The sequence below is a fragment of the Asterias amurensis genome, chromosome 17 (assembly GCF_032118995.1).
Source record: "Asterias amurensis chromosome 17, ASM3211899v1".
Lineage (NCBI taxonomy): Eukaryota > Metazoa > Echinodermata > Asteroidea > Forcipulatida > Asteriidae > Asterias > Asterias amurensis.
Genome location: NC_092664.1, coordinates 6,286,425 through 6,307,683, shown reverse-complemented (window position 1 = coordinate 6,307,683; position 21,259 = coordinate 6,286,425). Strand labels below are relative to the sequence as shown.

Below are 21,259 nucleotides of genomic sequence, written 5' to 3'. Positions count from 1 at the left end.
TTTTTTAAGTCATGTAGTTTTTACATTTAGGAAAGGGGATATTTTCCACCAACAGATTTGAGTCCGATAAAGGCTTCAGACTCGAAGCCCTTTTTCAGACATCTGAAAGCAATCTTAGCACTTAAAGCCATTGGACCCTTTCGGTAAACTGTGTTGTCCAAGGCCCACACTTTGTGTATCACAACTTCTATATCAAATAACAAACCTGTGAAAATTTAGGCTCAATCGGTCATCGGAATCGGGAGAAAACAATGGAAAACCCCACCCTTGTTTCCGCGCGTTTCGCCATGTCATGACATGTGTTTAAAATAAATCCGTAATTCTCGTTAACGAGAATTTATATTGTTTTGCTGTTTTCTCAAAAAGTAAAGCATTTCATGGAATAATATTTCAAGAGAAGTCTTTTACCATTGCCTTCTGTAAACCCTGTAAGTTATTTGTAAATCTGTGAACTTTTATTTTTTTTTCTGAACCGAAAGGGTCCAATAGCTTTAAAGCCATTGGACACTTTTCTCCTGACTCCGATGACTGATTGAGCTTAAATTTTCACAGGTTTAATATTTTATATATAAGTTGTGATACACGAAGTGATGGCCTTGGATAATACTGTTGTCCGAAAGTGTCCAACGGCTTTAATCGAGCCTGGGCTCAAATCATGAAGAAGTTATAAAGGTTGAAATATCAATATCACCATGACTGTAACATCCAATTGTGCTTGCAGTTTAATACATTGGCTAACCGTTTTAAGATAACCATTTGGTGTTTCAGACTTATTATGGCTGCCCTGTTCACTTCCTTAAAGTGTGTTGAAGCGTATGAACCCCCAGCAACACCCTTGGCCTTCAGCTCGTACCCGATTTGTAAAATCAAGCCCTGGACCAAAATCCTATTGAACTGGTAAGCAGCAAACTAAATAAGTTTACTTTGCATATACTATGGGGACAACCAGCTTTAAACAGTTTACACCCCAATGTTGTTGCTTTGACACTCAAAACGTTTTGCTTTCGGACATTCATTTTGGTTCGCAGATTTATTAAAATTGTCCTCAGATCACCAGAACATTACAATCACTCAACAAATAACTTGAGCTAGATTGATTCAAAGAATTACTAATCATGCTGAGAATTTACTTTGTAATGAGTCCCAACAATATTGTGATCATTTTGTAACCTTGGGTTGCTATTGTGCATATTATTTGGTTTTATCTTTTTCTCGGTACGTTCCTGAGTTCTGTAAAAAAAAGAAATCATGGGCATATTACTTGGGTGAGATTCGAACCCATGACCTTTGCCAATCTAGGGCAGATTTTGTTCGTATCTCCACTTTCATAGTTTTACCCTATTCTCGGTACCTTCCTGAGTTCTGTAAAAAAAAAAAAAAAAGGCATATTACTCGGGTGAGATTGGAACCCATGACCTTTCATCTCCACTTTTATAAGAGTATATAATCTATGTACAGTATGGAAGAATGAGTGCATCACAAAACTGAATATATTACCGTGGAGCCCTCCTTTAAAGGCACTGGGCACCTTTGGTAGTTGTCAAAGACCAGTATTCTCACTTGGTGTATTCCAACATGCTTAAAATAACAAACCTGTGACAATTTGGGCTCAGTATTGGTCATTGAATTTGCAAGAGAATAATGAAAGAAAAAAACACCCTTGTTGCATTACTTTGTGTGCTTTCAGTGCCCTAATAAAAGGCTTCAGCTGAAGTCTTTTATTTTTTTTAAACTATGTTACTTCAGAGAGGGGCCGTTTCTCACAATGTGTTGTACTATCAACAGCTCTCTATTGCTCGTTACCAAGTAAGGTTATATGCTAACAATTATTTTTAGTAATTACCACTAGTGTCCAGTGCCTTTACAGAAAAAGATAATGAAGTAACACATGTTTTATCTCAAGGAAAACCTCCGTGCATTTAAGTTCATTCTCGTCACTCCAAAATCTTTGAGTGGGTTATCAAGTCCTGGGAAAAGTCCGCCATTCATTGGGAGTTCACATAATCCACTCTTTTGTTCGTACTCTTCCTCCACGCTGTATGCAGCATTCTCAATCAACTCCTTGTGCTCGCTGATACTCGTCTGTAGACGTAATTGCTGGATCTCACTACGCAGGCGCATTAGTTTCATGGCTAAGACGTGATCTTGGGATTTCATCTCTGCCTGTTGTAGAAGTGGAAGAGAAACAAAGTATCAATAGTTACATCTCATATACTGTGGCCTTGAAATAGTCTAGGTGCAAGACGTTTCTCGTTTACCTTTCACGCACAGCGCCCACCTGACCCGCTCATTCAACTTACCAATAGCGCCCGCTGCGACAAACCGCCCGTAACCTGACTTAGCCCACGAATCGCCCCTCGAAATAACCCACAGCACCCACAGCAATTGCCATGGTGCTCGGTGCTTTTGCTGCGGTGCCCTGTGCAGGTTCCTGTGAAATTTACATTTTCCTCATATAAGTGCCCCATGTCAGAGGGAATCTGCTGTGCCCAACAGCGAAATTCAAGGCCTGGCTATTTCTGTTAGGTCTTATACCATTAACACAAGGCAACAAAGCCAATAGCCTCCCTGCCCCTGGTCATTGCCTTGGTGCCCTTGAATTGCTCCAGTAGAACTTTACAATTTCCTAATTGGTTGCCCTTTACCAAGGAGAAAATGCCTTGGTGCCCTTGCCCTTTAACTTTACTCTGAGCTATTGCGCAGTCAGCGACTGTACCATGGTAAATAAATTGTGTTTACTCATTAACAGTATGGTCAACAATCACATTTTTTTTAAAGATTCCTAATGTAACATAGCTGGATAACACTATTACCAGCAGAATTGGCTTGGGTGAGTCTTTGATCTATACAGTCACCATTAACTTCCATGCCCCATAGAAATTAAACACACTGACATCCAATACACCCCATGTTAGAGCTTAGCCGCAAGTTGGAGTTTGGGTATTTTCTTTTTGAAGGGACTGAGTGTGCTAACCCATACACACAGAATTTGTGTCGGTTATGCGGCTTCAGTGAACCTTTCAGAGTTTATGTATGCAATTACAATGCTAACAATGCAATACAATGTTAAAGTTTGTACACGATAAGAAGTAATATCTTATTTAGGCAGGATTTAGAGGAAAATGGCCAACCGAAAATGAAATTTGAGTAAGGAAAAGTATATACCGTAAAGTAGGAAGTTGTTTTTAAAACCAACACCTGTATTTTAGTAAAAGGTTATTGACTGATGTCCTCTGTACACCAGTTTTGTTCCTGTAACTCGATATGGCTGATGTTGATCAAACTTTCTCTTTAGCCCTTTTCAGACGATAGCAATTTAGCAAGGGTCCTTTGCTTTTTTCGCATGTTTGCTTATTAATTTACACAATGCACCTCGTGTGAAAGGAAAAACAATGTGTGTTCTAGCAAATTTGATACAGTCCAAACATTGTTTTCCTTTCATACAAAGTACAATATGTAGAGTTTAGCCCCTTCTCTTAATAGTAACTTAGCAAGGGTCCCTTGATACATTGTAGCATGGTTGTAAAATTACAAAATGTACTCGTGTGAAAGGACAACAAAAAAGTTCTCTTGCAAAATCTTGTCAAACATTGCTACATATATTTACAACCATGCTAACATTAGGCAAGGGATCCCAGTTAAATTGCTGTTGTGTGAACAGCGCTTTTCACAACCACGCTCATACTAAAGCAGGGGACCCCTGCTAAATTGCCGTCGTGTGAAAGGGCTTATAATGCTATGATGTCAAACTTGTCTGTCATGTGAAGCAAGTGATGCAATCAGTGCATGGATAACACTCTACAAGGCTTTATATTGTATCAGCTGTTTCACCCATCAAGGCATTGCAAACACCACAGTGCCTCGACACTAGGACTTCATCATCACCAACACCTCATATCTCACCTTGTTGGGTTGTGAGACCTCTCTTTTAAAGACACTGGACACTATTGGTAATTACTCAAAATAATTCTTAGCATAAAAATTTACTTGGTAACGAGCGATGGGAGAGCTGTTGATAGTATAAAACATTGTGAGAAACGGCTCCCTTTGAAGTGATGTAGTTTTTGTGAAAGAGGTAATTTCTCACTCAAATAATAAATTACTTCAGTTGAAGCCTTTTATTATGCATCTGAAATCAGATTAGGTAATGCAACAAGGGTCTTTTTCTTTCATTATTCTCTTGCAACTTCAATGATAAATTGAGTCCAAATTTTCACAAATTTGTTATTTATGTTGTGAGGATACTGGTATGGTGTTTGACAGTTACCAATGGTATTCAATGTATTGAAAGGCAGACATGGCAGAGTGCATATATAGGGAGAAACACACTAAATAAAACAACAACCAATGCTAAAATGCTAAAATATTATTCAAAAACATTCAAACAAAAATATTTTTTAAGTCCCTCAGGTTCTTGACAACCTATCAATTGCATTCTCAGACCACTAAACGTTAGATTTCTTTTCAATTGTTGGCTGATCAGCCATTTTTAATTTGTGCTAATCACCCCAAGAAAAAAAAATCAGAAAATGTGCTTTTCCCCAAACCGACATGTTGCCGATTCTGAGGCAAAGTAGGACCAACCTTAAAGGGAAGGTACACGTTTGGTAGTTACTCAAAACAAATTAATTTTAAAACTGACTTGGTAACGAGCATTGGAGAGCTGTTGATAGTATAAAACATTGTGGGAAACAACTCCCTCTGAAGCAACGTAGTTTTTGAAAAAAAGAGGTAATTTCTCACTAAAACAATAAAAGATTTCTAGCTAGAAGTCTTTTATTCCTATATCTGAAATACAAAATTTGTCCAACAAGGGTGTTTTTTCTTTCATCATTTTCTCGCAACTTCGATGACCGATTGAGCCCACATTTTCACAGGCTTGTTATTTTATGCTTATGATGGGATACTCTAAGTGAGAAGACTGGTCTTTGATAATTACCAAACGTGTACCTTCCCTTTAAAGCCAGAATTATTCTTAAAAGTTGAAACACAGAACCCCATAATGTGATAGTGCATGACCCCAAAACGCTGTTAGTCGAAAGTGTGGGTTTACAGCAACAAAAAGGTTAATGGCCTGACGTTTCGACCCTAACAGAGTTTTTCTCGAAGGCTTAATGACAACACAACAAACACGAACCTGTAACAAACAACCTGTCACAAACAAACTGTAACAAGCAAGACAAAATGTAACAAGAAACCAGGGAGGATCACCAAAGGGATGATGCAACAAAGAGGAAATAAGAAAATAGAATTAGCTGTTGCAAACTGCTTCTTACCCACAAAAAGGACATAATAAATGCACAACAATTGTTAATGGCCTGAGGTTTCGACCCTAACAGAGTCTTTCTCAAAGGCTAAAATTGATAAATTGATAGCTTTGCACATGACTTTTGGCCTATTTAGTGTATTGCACCCTTAGAATACCACCGCTATATTTGCACAACTCCCATAGCTACCAGTTCAGACAATGAAAACTTCTTTTCATATCAGTTTGCCTTTTGTATACAAACAGATGAAACAATTTTTAACTACCATTCAACGTGGCCATTGACAACTCAGTAAATAATATTAAAATTGATAAGTAATCATTGTTGACCCACTTGAGTCCAGCTGTATAGAATAAAAACAAAACAAATTCTCTGTCAATATTGATTCTGAAATTAGATTAATGAAAATATTGCCCGCAATGGGGGTCCTCTGCACGCACCCAGTCATTATTCATTTAATAACGACTCTATGAGGTAATTATGTGGCATTTGACAATAAGTACTTCAAAAGTAAGGGTAATTTATTTTAACTAAACCGGATTGTGTTTCTTTGTGGTCGACTGTTTCGTCAATTTCTAGGTCAAAATTGTGTTCTAGAAGACTAATTCTTTCATTGAATTCCTATCATTATGTATTTGTGTGAGCTTTAGCTTTCTCCTCTCTGATTAAAACAATTCCTCCCCGTCCTTTCCAAAATGCATCCCCACTTAATCTTTTGGCTACGTACGAGACTGCTTGTCAGCATTGCTCTGATAAGCTTCTTGCTGTTCCATACGACTTGCCATGCATAACCCATGCATCGCGCTACACTAAACTAGAGCATTCATCAAGATGTAATACTGATCATTATGACGTCTGTGGCTGCTTAAACAATCTAAGGTCTTGAAATAATTGAATTTTTGCGGTTTGGGAAAAGCAGTCAATGATTACAGCTTTATATACCCGTCCATGCCAGTAAAGGGCATTTGGTGCTCGGTTATGATGGCATTTGCACCCCAGCCCCCACCCCTCCCAACCCACAAGTTGACACACAAAACCTTGGAATCTCGGGAACAAGAAGAAAAATAGTATGTTAAATAGGCGATGTGATCGTTGGGAGGACCCCCCCCCCCATGGTGCGCGCGTACGACTACGGACTGGGTATAATAATTTCAGACAAATTTAACTTATATGTTCCCATGTCAGTACCGTCACCACTAACTGGGGGGGGGGGGGGGGTGGCTCAGAACATTTCCCTGCCAATACTCCAAAGAAATGAGATGGATAAAACCATGCTCAAAATAACGCACGGTCCGATTGAGCAATAGCCCGCCCCACCCCTCCCCATTTGAAAACGATGTTTTGTCCCTGTGTGTGCCCCCCCCCGCCCCCCCGCCCCCATGGTCGTCTCTTCTCCCAAGAAAGCGAAATGTTTTGTCACTTGCCCCTGTGCAGGTAATCCTGTAGCATGGATCGCTTCCAAAAAAGCTGTTCAGTACAGCAATTTTCTTACCACAGAAGCATGATGCTAAGCCATGACTAAGCTTTTCCGTATAATGAAACTGTGAGTTGGCAGATCATACGGTTCTAGGTAATAACATCATTTCAAACGGGACTACTACACCACAGTAGGCAGGCCTCCACCCAAACCAGGAGCTGTGTTGATAAACAAAATTCCTTTACATAGAAGGAAATTACGTGTCATGGATCAAGTGACATTTTCCTCCGGAAAACCGGAAGGGTTGTTTCGAACACCACTTGTGCAAATTAATGACTTGTGTAGAGTTTCATATCACACGTGTTGATAATGAAGATTTTTATTGTTACTAAATAACTTTCCAAAGCCATTATACACTTTCGGTAAACAGTATTGTCCAAGTCCCACACTTCGTGTATCACAACTTACATATAAAACAACAAACCTGTGAAACTTTAGGCTAAATCGGTCATCGGAGTCGGGAGAAAATAACGGGAAAACCCACTCTTGTTTCCGCGCGTTTCGCCGTGTCATGACATGTGGTTAAAATAAATCCGTAATACTCGCTATCAAGAATTGATATTGTTTTAATAATTTCTCAAAAAGTAAAGCATTTCATGGAACAATATTTCAAGAGAAGTCTTTCAACATTACCTTCTGTAAACCCTGTAAATTATTTGTAAATCTGTGAACTTTCTTTTTTGTTTCTGTACCGAAAGTGTATAATGGCTTTAAAAATTAGGCTCTTGAAAACGCTTGAACTATTAAATAGATGAAGGGTGCTTTCAAAGATCTCTCGATTATCTGAAAAGATGTCTTTTCAGCCGAGTCTTGCAAATCGTCGCATTTCCTGTACTTTTTATTTTACATAATTATTTAGAAATCGTCAAACTTCATTGGTCTAGACGCATCACATGAGGTTGAATTGATTACCATAATCGTTCTTAAAGTGTTTTGATGCTATCGTCCCCATGTACATGTTTAATTGGTCAGAAATGGGTTCCCGGGAAAGAGGATGCGTAATCGCTGGTACTACGCGCGTCTCTGCATGGTTGTTTAAAGTGCAACGCTGAGATCAGCGAAACAAAATTTTGTGAAAAATGTGTCCGGGAAAAGTCGTCTGCTCAGAAAATCTATCAAGTTCGCTGAATGTAAGTTAAAATTTATGTTTCTTTTGTTTTTACCTCGTCCAAACTTCATACCACATGAAATTAACTATAAGTTGTGTCTGCTGTGATATATTCCTCGAACGTTTCGTGAAAAATGCACCCTTTGCTTGCCTACGTTTGTCCCTCAAGTGTCAAAAGTTGCACACGCTGAACACGTGTGTATGTTTACATTATTCAGTACCGTTAGTTAGACAACTCGACTCTTTTCTCGTTACACGTTACAAAATAATGGTCAAAATTTGTAGCTCTCAAATTCTGCAAACTGATTTGTTGGTGACATTGTAAAGGCTTATTATGGGAAAGAGCAAATTGACCTTTCAGTATGCTGTAGCCTGTTTATTTTTAGTGACGAATAATTGTTAAAAATTGCTATTTATTTATTGGGGCTGGTCATGACAATGACTGTGTAGTGTAAATCTGTAACTCTTGAGTCAAGTCAAATCTAACTGATACAAAACAAGTGTACTCTGTCTAGCTCACAATCACACCAGTCACTGTGACTGCAGTGCTACTTTCAAAGGCCCCATAATTAATTAGAAAACCCCAAATTGTGTGTGTGAGCCAAAGCCCAAAATAGTGTATAAAGACCCGCTGGCTCAAAGTTTTCCAGTATTTAATATTGGAATAAAAAATTGTGTGCGCTGTGCGAATGGTGACGCCGGCAACCAAAGAAACCAACTATACTGGTGGTGCCCTTTACAAAAGCAAGCAGAAGAGCGATGCAAGAGCTTCATCATAAGTTCATGTAAGTAACAATTTTTTAATGTCGCCATATCATTATAGCATAGAGTAAAGTATTTTGAGTAACTGTCTTATGGTCACATTAAGGTTGTTGTGTCTTTGGATTAATGTAACCTCATAGCAAACACACCTTGACACAATTTAGTCATACTTTCAAAAGAGAAGCTGCTTGCAACTTTAAGAGGAGGTGTCTGTATACACTCATCTAACACGCATACAGCCCTCCCGCCAACTCCATGATGTGCTCTGGGCCTAGGGGCTATGCTAATCATTGTATCATAATATTTTATTTTCTTAATTAAATGTTTTTACACATCCAAGCCAATTACAGGATGAATAGGAAATGAGAAGAAATTTTCAGTTTTAGCTGTGGGAGGAAAACCCCAATGGGGGAAACCCACACAATCAGGTATGGACTGCAAACCCAATCCACATGCAAGGCTCTGGTCTTAGGTGAGATTAAAACCAGGGTCCAGAGAGGTAAAAAGAAACCACTGAGCCAACCTGATCCCATTATTTTGTTTAGCCAGGACTAAGTAATATTTCATTGTAAAGTATGACATTTGCTATTACTTTGTGCTTGACTCAAACTAATCAGGGGGTCAAGTTTGTGTAGCCACATTTTGGGAATAATGTGGTCAGTAGGGAAGGAGTATTCATATTCAATAGTCAGCCCTAGTAAACACAGGCCTGCAATTTCATCTTTATGTGGGGCAGGGCCATTTTCAGTTAGAAATAGGCACTTCAATTAAAATATGTTTATGAAGTATATGGGAGACTTTCAAGGGGTACCAAGGCAGAGAGCAGGGTAACAATGGCTCTGTGTAATTCAGTTGCCCTTCAGTGTGCCAACTACTGGAGGGATAGCATTTAAGCAGCATGGACACGTGAAGAAGAAGTGCCAGTAATGGTAATTTGTTTTGCCCCCTTCACATTGTTTATGCTTTTCTGTGACTATATATGCAGTATAGGCCTATTGTATAAACTCAGCTTAATACCAATGAAGTGAACTCAAATGAAACAAATGTATTTTGTATCAACCCCTGTGTAATTTTTATGAAACCTTTGATATTTAAATTAAATAGATTTTACAATAGCCTAATGCCTTGTTTAGAGACTGGCTGAATTGAGGTGTTCAAAGATAGGCCTAAAAGCTCATAATAAGTTCCTATATATGTAAACAATAATTTCATTTCTGCACTAAAATTTCAATTTCATTGAGCTGCTTAGACAGAAAATATTGCTTGACTGCTTCTAAATCAGAGATAATCAGGATATTGGTAGCAAATGTAACATGTGACACTGTATTTGGGTTGGTAAGCTTAATACTCTGGTAAAAATAATTTAGTTCTAATGCTTAGCATATTTTTAAAATGGGCCCTGATTTGTTTAATTTTTGTGCAAAAATACCACCATTAATCAGAAGATCTTTTTCAGATTATGGGTTTTGGAGGCTATTATTTGGACATGGACTTGTGGAAATGCTAATCTGGCTGATTGGAATGACAAGTTCCATTATCCACCGATGAGACCTCACAAATGAGAATGGTGAGTAGAAATTAAATGTGTATGTAATAGGGCCTATTGTTTGCAATGTTATTTTTTGTTAAAGACAGTGGACATGCACTATTGGTAATTGTCAAAGACTAGTCTTCACAGTTGGTGTACCTCAACATATGCATACAATAACAAACCTGTGAAAACTTTAGCTCAATCGGTCGTCTAAGTTGCGAGATAATAATGAAAGAAAAAACACCCTCGCCATACGAATGATGCTTGATTTCGAGACCTCAAATTCTAAACTTGAGGTCTCGAAATCAAATTTGTGGAAAATTACTTCTTTTTCAAAAACTACGTCACTTCAGAGGGAGCTGTTTCTCACAATGTTTTATACTATCAATCTCTCCCCATTACTGGTAGTCAAGAAAGGTTTTATGATGATAATTATTTTGAGTAATTACCAATAGTGTCCACTGCCTTTAAGATGTCTTTATATACCAACATAAGATTTGGGCTTAGTAGATTAATTGTTGGCCGGTAACCTGTTTCTGCTAATCAATACTATTCTGTGCTCAGCAAGTTTTTGGCACAAAAGGTAGTTAAGCACAAAATAGTTATGTTTACCCGAATAAGTTTACCAGCCAAAATACCATGTCACATGTATCATTTGTGACTGGTATCCTTTATCATTTTTGCTTAGCAGAAAATTCTTCATCAATATTTATTGTTTAAGCAGTTCTATGATAGTGCCTAGCCTAACCAACTTCTTACAGTTTTCAAGGCGAGATGTCAAATATAAACCAAGTGATGTACTATTGAAATAGTTAAATAATTTATATTATTTATCAACAAGTGATGAGTTCACAAGCTTGTACTCGCCCATGTTGTTATTTTCATGTTTGCCAATGAAATTCTTCGTTATTTATCACTGCTAAAGTAACTATTTCATTTGATGATGACTTGGTACCTGATATGATAATGCCAATCTTGCTCTGGATGATCTGGTCAGGTTATTACTTAGTTTCTGTCTTCTATGTTGAAAGTATAGCTCATATCTTCTAATCCTAATGGTATGGGCTTGTTGTGATTTTGGCTCACTTGGACTCCTTGTAAAATAAAACTCTCTACTCGCGTTTAGAATGTGTTATCACAGTCACGATGGTCACGTTTGTGTATTGCTTACTGTTTTTAATGACTTGATTTGTGTTGGTTGAAGTAACATGATGTGATCTTTGTTAAGTCAATGATCAATCAATTTACATGTCCATTCGTTATCTTGTTAGGGAATGCATCACTTGTGAGGGAGTGAGTAAACCAAAGTAAACCAGAGTAAACCAAATAATTGTATTATCGAGATAGCTAAGGTTCATGTGCATATGTATAAAGCAGATATGTCTACTCAGTATACTGTATAACAAGAAAGAAGAAAAAAGCCAAACAACAGCAGCTGCAGTAGCATTAACAAAAGCAACAACAACAACAACAACAACAACAACAACAACACCAACATCAACTACAACAACTTCAGCGACGACGACAACAACAAAAACAACACAAACATCAACTACAGCAACGACAACAAAAATAACAACAACTTCACCAATCTTAAAGGAACACGTTGCCTTGGATCGGACGAGTTGGTCTATAAAAAGCATTTGTAACCGTTTTTTTAATAAAATGCATATGGTTGGAAAGATGTTTTAAAAGTAGAATACAATGATCCACACAAGTTTGCCTCGAAATTGCGTGGTTTTCCTTCTACTGTGCGAACTAACACGGTCGGCCATTTATGGGAGTCAAAATTTTGACCCCCATAAATGGCCGACGTGTTAGTCGACGAGGTAAAAGGAAAACCGTACAATTTCGAGGCATGTTTGTGTGGATCATTGTATTCTGCTTTTACAACATCTTTCTAATCATATCCATTTTATAAAAACCGGTTACACACGCTTTTCAAAGACCAACTCGACCGATCCAAGGCAACGTGTTCCTTTAAAGGCACTATAAGGGTGCACCTCGACTGTGGTTTCGGGTGCATTTATGTAGGGTCTTTGACTTGAACTTGTTTTACATTATGGGACTGTTACTCTTTCATACAAAATCGACCGACAGTATAGAAACTAATTGGGTAATGTTATTGGGTTTACACATTAAATATTTTAAAAATATTGGATATTATGTAAACCCAAGTATTAGTTGTTTTTCTCAACTTGAAATGTTGTGATACAAAATTATTTAAGAAAGGCTAGACACCAGTAGGAACTGAAACCACTGTAACCAATACGACCACAACAATGTACCTGATAATTACTTTACTCCTATCAAATTCCACAAACTTACCAGTTCGTCTTTGACCCAATTAATGGATCGTTGCAAATGTTCTCGTCTTTCTTCATCTGTTCTCTCCAAGTATTCCAGCCCTTCATCCTCACCATTTCGAGTAAGCGACAACTTCGGTCTCTTGTTGACGAACGCAAATGGTGGCTTGTCTAAGTTAGCTCGCCATTCCACGATGGATGGCCGAGTAGAGGCTAAATTCAATCTGGCTGCCACACTCTTAAGTTTCTCTAACTCTGTCAAACATACTTCATCTTCAGGAATGGTCTGTAGTTCAAAAGATTCTCTAAACTTTGGTCCAGCACTCTTCAGAGCATGTAGAATGAACTCAGACGAGCCCATTGTGTCCGCACGCTGTCTGTCTCCCCCAAGTTTTACACTCGTGTACTGTCCTCCCGCCGCACTTGCCAAAAAGTACAACGACTATATCACAATTGTGTCCAATGTCATAAAAACGATGAGTAAAATGCTTTTGAATGTTTACTGTAGTATGAAACCAGAAGCTTGCATCAGAGGTAGAAACAAACATAGGTGATAATAAAAGCAGTGTAGTTCTCTGCAAATGGATATACTGTAGTAACACAGGAAGCGGACGCAGCCCGTGTCATTAGAGAGTTCCGCTTTGCTTGGTGTTATGCAAGATCAGATTCACAGAGTATTTTTCAATACTTGCTGATAATCACAAAGTATCTTACGATGTCAGTATTTTATCAATTTGATTGATTAAAGTTCACCTTCAAAACTCTGTGAATACGTGTTGGTAGCTGGCAATGAAGACTTCGACGCTAAACCATCACCATATATACTCTGCGCAAAGATCGTCTTACACATCGGTGGATTGGAATGCGCATTATCCGCAGACTTTGTTCTTGTGGTGGTACGGTCTCCTCTGTGCAAATTAATTTCACAAGTCATCATTTATTCCAAGGTGTAGCATTATGAAATTGCGAGAGAAAAAAATAAATATGATCGTGCTCTTCACAGTGTGTAGTTCCATCAAATGTCAAACTTCCAGACCGGCATGGGTTTATAAACAAGGTACACGAACCGTAACAGTGTGTTAACCACACACAGCTCTTACCTACCAAACCATAATGGACATTCAGTTTTACGACTGGCCCGAAGTTCACAACTACTTGTTTGTAAAGCAAACATACGAAGTGTGAAATTTTGTCCCGCAGCTAATATCATCCAGCTAGTTTCAATACTTTGGAATGTAGAATCATGGTGGAACGTAGACGTATTGTGTCGAGCAAGAGGTCAGTTGACAACTTTTTGGGGAGGAAGTGAAATTTAGTCCAAGGAACGCACCTACGTCATTTACTTCTCCACAATAGATCCGCTGGTGTTCTGTAGATCAGAAAGAAAGAAAAAAACAGGTGCTCACAACAGTAACAATTTGTTTGTCAAAGACTATTTTGTTTGAAAGGAGTTCTTATACTTGCAGAGGGGGTGGAAAATAGGTCATGCTGCTACCAAACAAACCGTGTTGTTGCCGCTCTTATGTGAACTGAGGTAATATGACAATGTACGTATATTTCACGGTTTGTAAAATACACCATGTAAACATATCGGTATCGTGAGAAATAAAATGGATTGAACGTGATGTACAATGGTAAAATAAATCATGCTTGTAAAAGTTTGAATTGAAAGTGCTTGTTGGTAAACGTCCCCTGAGGTGACCGAACACATCACCAGTGATGTCTATAGGATACAAATTGTTGGTGCTATCCCATCCAGTGATGCTGTATCTGTTGACCTGTTGTAATTTGAAAATTGTATTGTGTTCTACGATTCCAAATATGGTAACTGTGCTGTTCTATTTCCACTTGTGTTATTTTTATGGCACTCTACAGTATGGTTACTTTGATGAAGATATCACCATGGTGATAAAGATAACGCTTACGGGAACGTTGTCCGTGAGACAAGGCACAGATCTTACATATAATAGTTTGTTCATATCGATTCATTTACTCATGTACAACTGCAAGAGAGAAGTACAACTTTATATTTTAACCAATACCACAGAAAGAACCAGTCCGAGCATCATAAACGAGTGGGGGGTTTTCGTCCCAGGGCCCAATTGCATAAAGCATACACAAACTTCAAGCACTTAAAAGTGTGGCTTAAAGGCAGTGGACACTATTGGTAATTACTCAAAATAATGATTAGCATAAAACCTTACTTGGTAGCGAGTAATGGGGAGCTGTTGATAGTATAAAACACTGTGAGAATTGGCTCCCTCTGAAGTAACATAGATTTTGATTTCGAGACCTCAAATTTAGAATTTGAGGTTTCGAAATCAAGCATCTGAAAGCACACAACTTCGTGTGACAAGGGTGTTTTTTCTTTCATTATTATCTCGCAACTTCGACGACCGATTGAGCTAAAATTTTCACAGGTTTGTTATTTTATGCATATTCTGAGATACACCAAAGGAAAGGAGAATACTGGTCTTTGACAATTACCAATAGTGTCCAGTGTCTTTAACAGAAGTAGGTTATCAGCCAAAATTACATTAAAAGTTTGCATTGTAACTGGTGTTCAGTCTGCACGCTCCGAACTGTGTTTCAGCTTGACACAGAAATGGCTTGACACAGAAATGGGTCAAGCTTTACGCAAAACCTTGGTCCTTATTCTATTGTTTGACCAGTTTCCTGGTCAACCTTACCCAACCGTACGTCAGGCCCCCTGACACCTTGACTCCGGGTCAATTCTGACCCAGTAGTTTTTAGAGTGATACAAGCATGGATAAAACGTAACATTTAGCTTGCCTCATTCACTAACTATTTTTTTCCCCTTCCTATCTTTCTCTTGCCCTTTGTGTTTCCATCTCCAATATGGGCAGACAAGTTTTTTATCTCCAAACCCGCACCCCACCCCTTTGCCCATTCATTGTTAACCCCCTTGTTTTTTGCTGCGTGCTTTCTGACTCGCTCTCTCTTTCCTCTCTATATACATGTATCTTTACCTGACTGTTTTGTTCCACTTTAAAGGAACACGTTGCCTTGGATCGGACGAGTTGGTCAAAACAAAAGCGTTTGTAACCGTTTTTTATAAAATGCATATGGTTGGAAAGATGTTTTAAAAGTAGAATACAATGATCCACACAAGTTTGCCTCGAAATTGCGTGGTTTTCCTTCTACTGTGCGAACTAACATGGTCGGCCATTTATGGGAGTCAAAATTTTGACCCCCATAAATGGCCGACGTGTTAGTCGACGAGGTAAAAGGAAAACCACGCAATTTCGAGGCATGTTTGTGTGGATCATTGTATTCTACTTTTTCAACATCTTTCTACCCATATGCATTTTATAAAAAACGGTTACAAACGCATTTCAAAGACCAACCCGACCGATCCAAGGCAACGTGTTCCTTTAATACTTGTCCGTGTGTGTTATGTTGTAAATAGCCTTCTCGTTGAAACCTCTGCTAGGTCGACACGTCAGGCCAATGACCATTCTTTGCTTTACACTTAAATGTTCAGATTGTTTCTGCATTTCTATATTGATTATGTCAAATCAGCATACACGAAATAACAGATTCGTGTTCATGAAATAAGAAGGAAGCCATGTACTCAACGGTTTACATGAAAATGTAAACCGTATGAAAATATAACCAGAGATTTCAGCATACTGGAAATGATTTCCCATCTTGATAGCAAGATCCTTCTGGAGAAAATGCCTCCAGGCGTGTACTATAACTGACCAATATTACTGCAAGCAAACTAGTAATTGAACAAATAGCTGGAAGGTGGATGGTTGAATTTGAAGTCATGGATTTTTACATTCGTGTTGTATGCCATGGTTGTGGTAGACCATTAAGTCCGTAGCAAGCGACAGTTACCCGCATACTAATGATATCGTGCTGGCATCGCACAATTAACGGACCGTTGGTTTTCCGTCTAACATTTTTACAGAAATGACTGGTGATTAAAGGGGATTCTTTAATTGGTAAGCATGCACACACACTTGACCCTCTGGTGGTTTGTGTTCTTTAGAAATGAGAAGAAGGCCTAAGGCTCGGTCCACTTTGCAAACAAGACTTTGAATAAAGTGTTTGTAAGCACAGCTTTAATATAGGAAAGTACTTTATTCTAAAGCTGTAATCATACAACAAAATTCAGAACTATACAGATTAATTTATATGATGTTTGTGGGCTTGGATTTATTCTACTTTTCGTCATTGGACCTAACAAACTTATTTACGAGTTCAGATATGTATTATCAGAGTAAGATATTTATTTAGAGACCACAGACGAGTTGTAACAATCAACCCATCATCACCCTTCTCCCATGTTTAATTTAGTGAAAACCTAGGGTTGATTATTAGTCCTGCTGCCCTTTGTTTACAGTCAAGTTGTTCACATTAATGTAACAAAGATGACCATGGGTAAATGTTTAAAACTTGAGTTGGTCAGGCCATTGATTCATTTTGCAACGGGCATTTCCATTGGGAAATCTTTAAGTTTATAACTTGTATAAGTAAAACTTTTAAGGCACCATGGCAAAACCACGGCCATGGCCTCCGAGATGAGTGAGAAAAGAACACGTGGAAATAACCAGTCAACTCATCAGCTGTAAGAATACAAGGAACTGGGGAATGACATGAGATAAATCTTGCACACAGTCCATGTTGTCCGTTGGCTCTGTTTCCTAAATATAATTGAGTCTAATCCACACCTGTCCCACTGTCGACAAATATGAAGTCAACACCCTTGAAGGGTTCAGTGGGAGTTGATCACCACAGCTAAAATCTGAACCCGTCGACATTTTGTGACAGCTAAGCTATTGAAATAATTTCCCCAAATAAAGAGAGACGTCAAAATTAGAATGGTGACGTTGTAATGATCGTTAGCTAATGGGGAAGCATAGAGCGAGGGACGCGGACGTTGCCCTGGGGGACAATATTGGTTGTCGTGTTTTAATGCGCTTTTAAAGTGATTGGAACCATGGAAACCAAGTCACACAAACACGTACAGTACTAATGCAAAATGTCACTCGCCTTTCGGATGTTAGTGGTAACAATAGACAACATGTATCTTGCGCTTAACTTTACGGTTGTTTCTAAGCGTACATTCAGTATTTTACTGCAAGTTATGTGGGATGGACGTGCTCATTGTACATTATAGCACCGTGTACATGTAATGGTTTGCAAGGTGCTGTTCCGCAATATGCTTTGAATCAAACCAGGAACACCGGAGCGAACCCCTTCTGTTTTTCGATAGGTGCACTGTTTTTTTTCCGTGCGTTATACAGCACACGGGACCAACGGCTTTACGTCCCATTCGAAGGACATATAATGTCACTTATGCTTTACGATGTGATATATATATATACTTTGTATATGCCCAATGAAAACAAAATTGGCACGCAATATATAATAGTAAAATGCACTTTTAAAATACAAGGTGCAAAGACCAACAATTAGACACACATATTTTGGTGAAACCTTCTATAGTGATGATAGGGCCTACTAGATATAGAGAGACGAGTAAAAGGGGAAATGCCACGAGACCACTTTGGTTTTGGAACAAATATAGGATCAATAAAGAGGGTATTGTGAGTGAATCAATCATTATTGCACAAGCTGTTTAAAGACACTGGACACTATTGGTAATTGTCAAAGACTAGCCTTCACAGTTGGTGTATCTCAATTCATATGCATAACATAACAAACTTGTGAAAATTTGAGCTCAATCGGTTGTCGAAGTTGCGAGATAATAATGAAAGAAAAAACGTCCTTGTCACACGAAGTTGTTTGCTTTCAAATGCTTGATTTCGAGACCTCAAGTTCTAAATCTGAGGTCTCATTACTCGTTACCAACTAAGGTTTTATGCTAATAATTATTTTGAGTAACTACCAATAGTGTCCACTGTCTTCAATGTATAGGAGGTAAAGCAACGCCCAGTTTGGTATATTATTACAAATTTGATTAAAGGTGTCAACCGATGTAGTAATTAAAATTCACACCAATAATTAAAAGTGACTAGCTTTATACTGGGGCAATGAAACCACCCTTGACCGTCGATGGTGGAATTGCGTAGTCCTTCAATGAACTGACCTTTAAATCAGTCATGCAATTGGTTTGCTAAGACAGTGTGCTCTGCATTGCGTGCAAATGTCATCGAATCAATGCCATATTTATAGATCTGAATAACATACACCAAAAATGGTTTACAGACTTGAGCGGAAACAATTTGTCAATGTTAATTATATTTCAACTTATTTGATAGTACACGTGTTTATTATTCAATCGGAATGTTTTGATATTATTTTACACTTGTTTGAATTATCAAACCAAAAACTTCGTTTTTTTGTTTTTTTTCAAGCTATATTTCAGCCGTTGACGGCGTTTACCAATGTGGAAACACTTTGACGTCATGTGTGGTATGTTGTTTTGTTATTGCAACAAAGTGGCTATTGGGTACAAAACGGAGCTCCCACAAATGACTTTATAATGATCGAGTGATGACGTTATACGGATGACGTTTTTGCGAAAATTGCAGCCTTGAGGGAAACGCACTTGTTTAGAAGAGTATACTCTCATGTAAACTCACTATCCTTATTAACTGAACACGTCTTAAAGGCACAGAATACTTTTGGTTATTTCCAAAGACCAGTCTTCTCACTTGGTGTATCCCACCATAAGCATAAAATAACAAGCCTGTGAAAATTTGAGCTACATTGGTCATCGAAGTTGCGCGAAAATGATGAGAGAAAAAAACACCCTTGTTGGACAAATTTGTGTGCTTTAAGGTATGAATAAAATACTTCTGGCCAGAAGTCTTTTATTATTTTAGTGAGTAATTACCTCTTTCTCAAAACCTATACACTGTCAGAGGGACCCGTTGCTTACAATGTTTTATACTATCAACAGCTCTCCAATGCTCGTTACCAAGTCAGTTTTTAAGTTGTTTTGAGTAATTACCAAACGTGTCCTTCCCTTAAAGAATTCCAGCAAAAGTCACTCCCCTTGTTTTCGTTGGGCTGCCTTTTCAGTGGTTTCGTGTGTTTCAAGGGAACGTATCAAAATACGATACCAAGAATGTCTTAAACTGAAGACTTTTATTATACTTATAATATGGAAGTAAAAGCCTCACGTTCGGGCAGCCCGCCAACCCACACTAAAACCTCCTTAGAAACCGGGCCTTATATGTGTTGTTTCGTCAAACGCTTGTCGTTCAAATGATTCACTTAAATATCAATCAATCAATCATAAATAAAGCGCCTACTAAATCAAAGGTTGAAATTATGGTTATTGAAACATATTTAGAACACTTTTCAATGATTTTTTTTCAAATACAAATATGGCACCATGCTTTCCAATTGCGCGTTATTGATCTAAAGTCAATCAAGATATACAAACCGTCCGATGACACGGATTCATCAAAACTCTTGCTAACTGTTTAGCTTTGAACTTACCAGAATTTTAAAGAATACAACACCTTACCTCACTCTTGCTGACCGACTGTAATTCCACAACTCGGCAGGTAAACCCCCATCAACATCACTAGGTAGAAATGTTCACAACCATTGCGCACAGTGCTCGGACAACGCACGCACAACATTCTCTGACGTCTGCCGTGCGTGCAGCAACTCTTACAGAAAACCCTATAGTCTCATAAATTATGCATGAAGTATAACACTTAAAGATGATAAAATTTTACATTTTGTCTGTGGATGCACTTCCTTCCTGGGACAAAGTACTTTCATTTCAATAGTTTTAATCTCATATGTACAACTGTCAAAAGGTATACCGCTGTGAATATATAATGTTCTCTTCATTTGGGTTATGCTGCATAATGTAGGAATATTGGGAAAGCGATCATACTGCACAGTGTTTTCTCTGGACTGTAGTAGCTTGTGAGTTGTATTATGGAGGATTCCTATATATGCAAAAGCTGAATGGGAGAATTAAAGTTGGCAGGCAAAACGAAGTGAAACTGTTTGAGAAGAGTTTATATAAAGGACGCCATCTAAAGCCTTATTTACTCCACGAGTCAAAAGAGTCACTGAATATTCCAGACAACCCACCTTCCATGCTATAAACGCTTGATTGAATTCGACATACCTCCCTGAGGTATAATAAGCAAGGATATACCCAAGATCCAACATATCCAGAACACACCTTAATCCCAGATTGTTATCAATTTGTTAAAATCGCCATCACCCACCCGACAGATCCATACAAAGAAACTAGATAAAGCGTTAAGCCTTATAGTAACAACAAGGCAGGGGTAAATTACTTTAAGGAAGGATGACAGGTTGTAATGGGGACAATGAGCAACACGCTGTGAATGGAAGGTTTTTACAAGATTACTGACTTAAGGAGTAAAGTGTTTGACGAAGCAACCTTCTTCCCAAAAAATATGACAAAAAGATATCCCGGAGGAGGTAACTGAGACTGCTCACATCAGGGTTATAGCAGATTGATCACTCATTGCTTCCTTAGAGGCACTGGCCACTATTGTTAATTATTCAAAATTATTGTTTGCATAAAAACTTACTTGGTCATTATTAGCAATGGAGAGCTGTTGATAGTATTAAAAATTGTGAGAAACGGCTCCATCTGAAGTAATGTAGTTTGTGAGAAAGGGGTAATTTCTCGCTCAAATATTAAATTAAATGTAATTTTATAAAAATTAACTGTAAACTTGATGTAATTTTATAAATCTTTTTATCTTCTGCAATTTTGGAGGTATTGAGGAAATAAACAAACAGAAGTCTCAAGGCCTGAAGCCTCTTAGTATTAAGAACCTTAAAGCTCACAACTTTGTGCAACAAAGT

General features: G+C 38.1%; 1 protein-coding gene across 5 annotated transcripts in view; it reads right to left on the bottom strand.

Annotated features, from left to right (window-relative positions):
* Positions 1-895: 895 nt before the first annotated feature.
* The window catches only part of LOC139949960 (protein FAM167A-like), a 28,260-nt gene continuing 7,896 nt past the window's right edge, over positions 896-21,259 (bottom strand). For 3 of the 5 annotated variants that reach the window (XM_071948556.1, XM_071948554.1, XM_071948557.1), the window contains exons 2-3: positions 12,474-13,820; positions 896-2,163 (exon numbers count right to left, since the gene is read on the bottom strand). In XM_071948556.1, coding sequence (XP_071804657.1) covers positions 1,894-2,163; positions 12,474-12,812 — 609 coding nt within the window. In that variant the 5' untranslated portion in view covers positions 12,813-13,820 and the 3' untranslated portion in view covers positions 896-1,893. Of the gene's footprint in view, positions 2,164-12,473; positions 14,227-19,922; positions 20,077-21,259 lie in introns of those variants that run through there. The other 2 variants (XM_071948552.1, XM_071948555.1) reach the window with 2 other exon arrangements.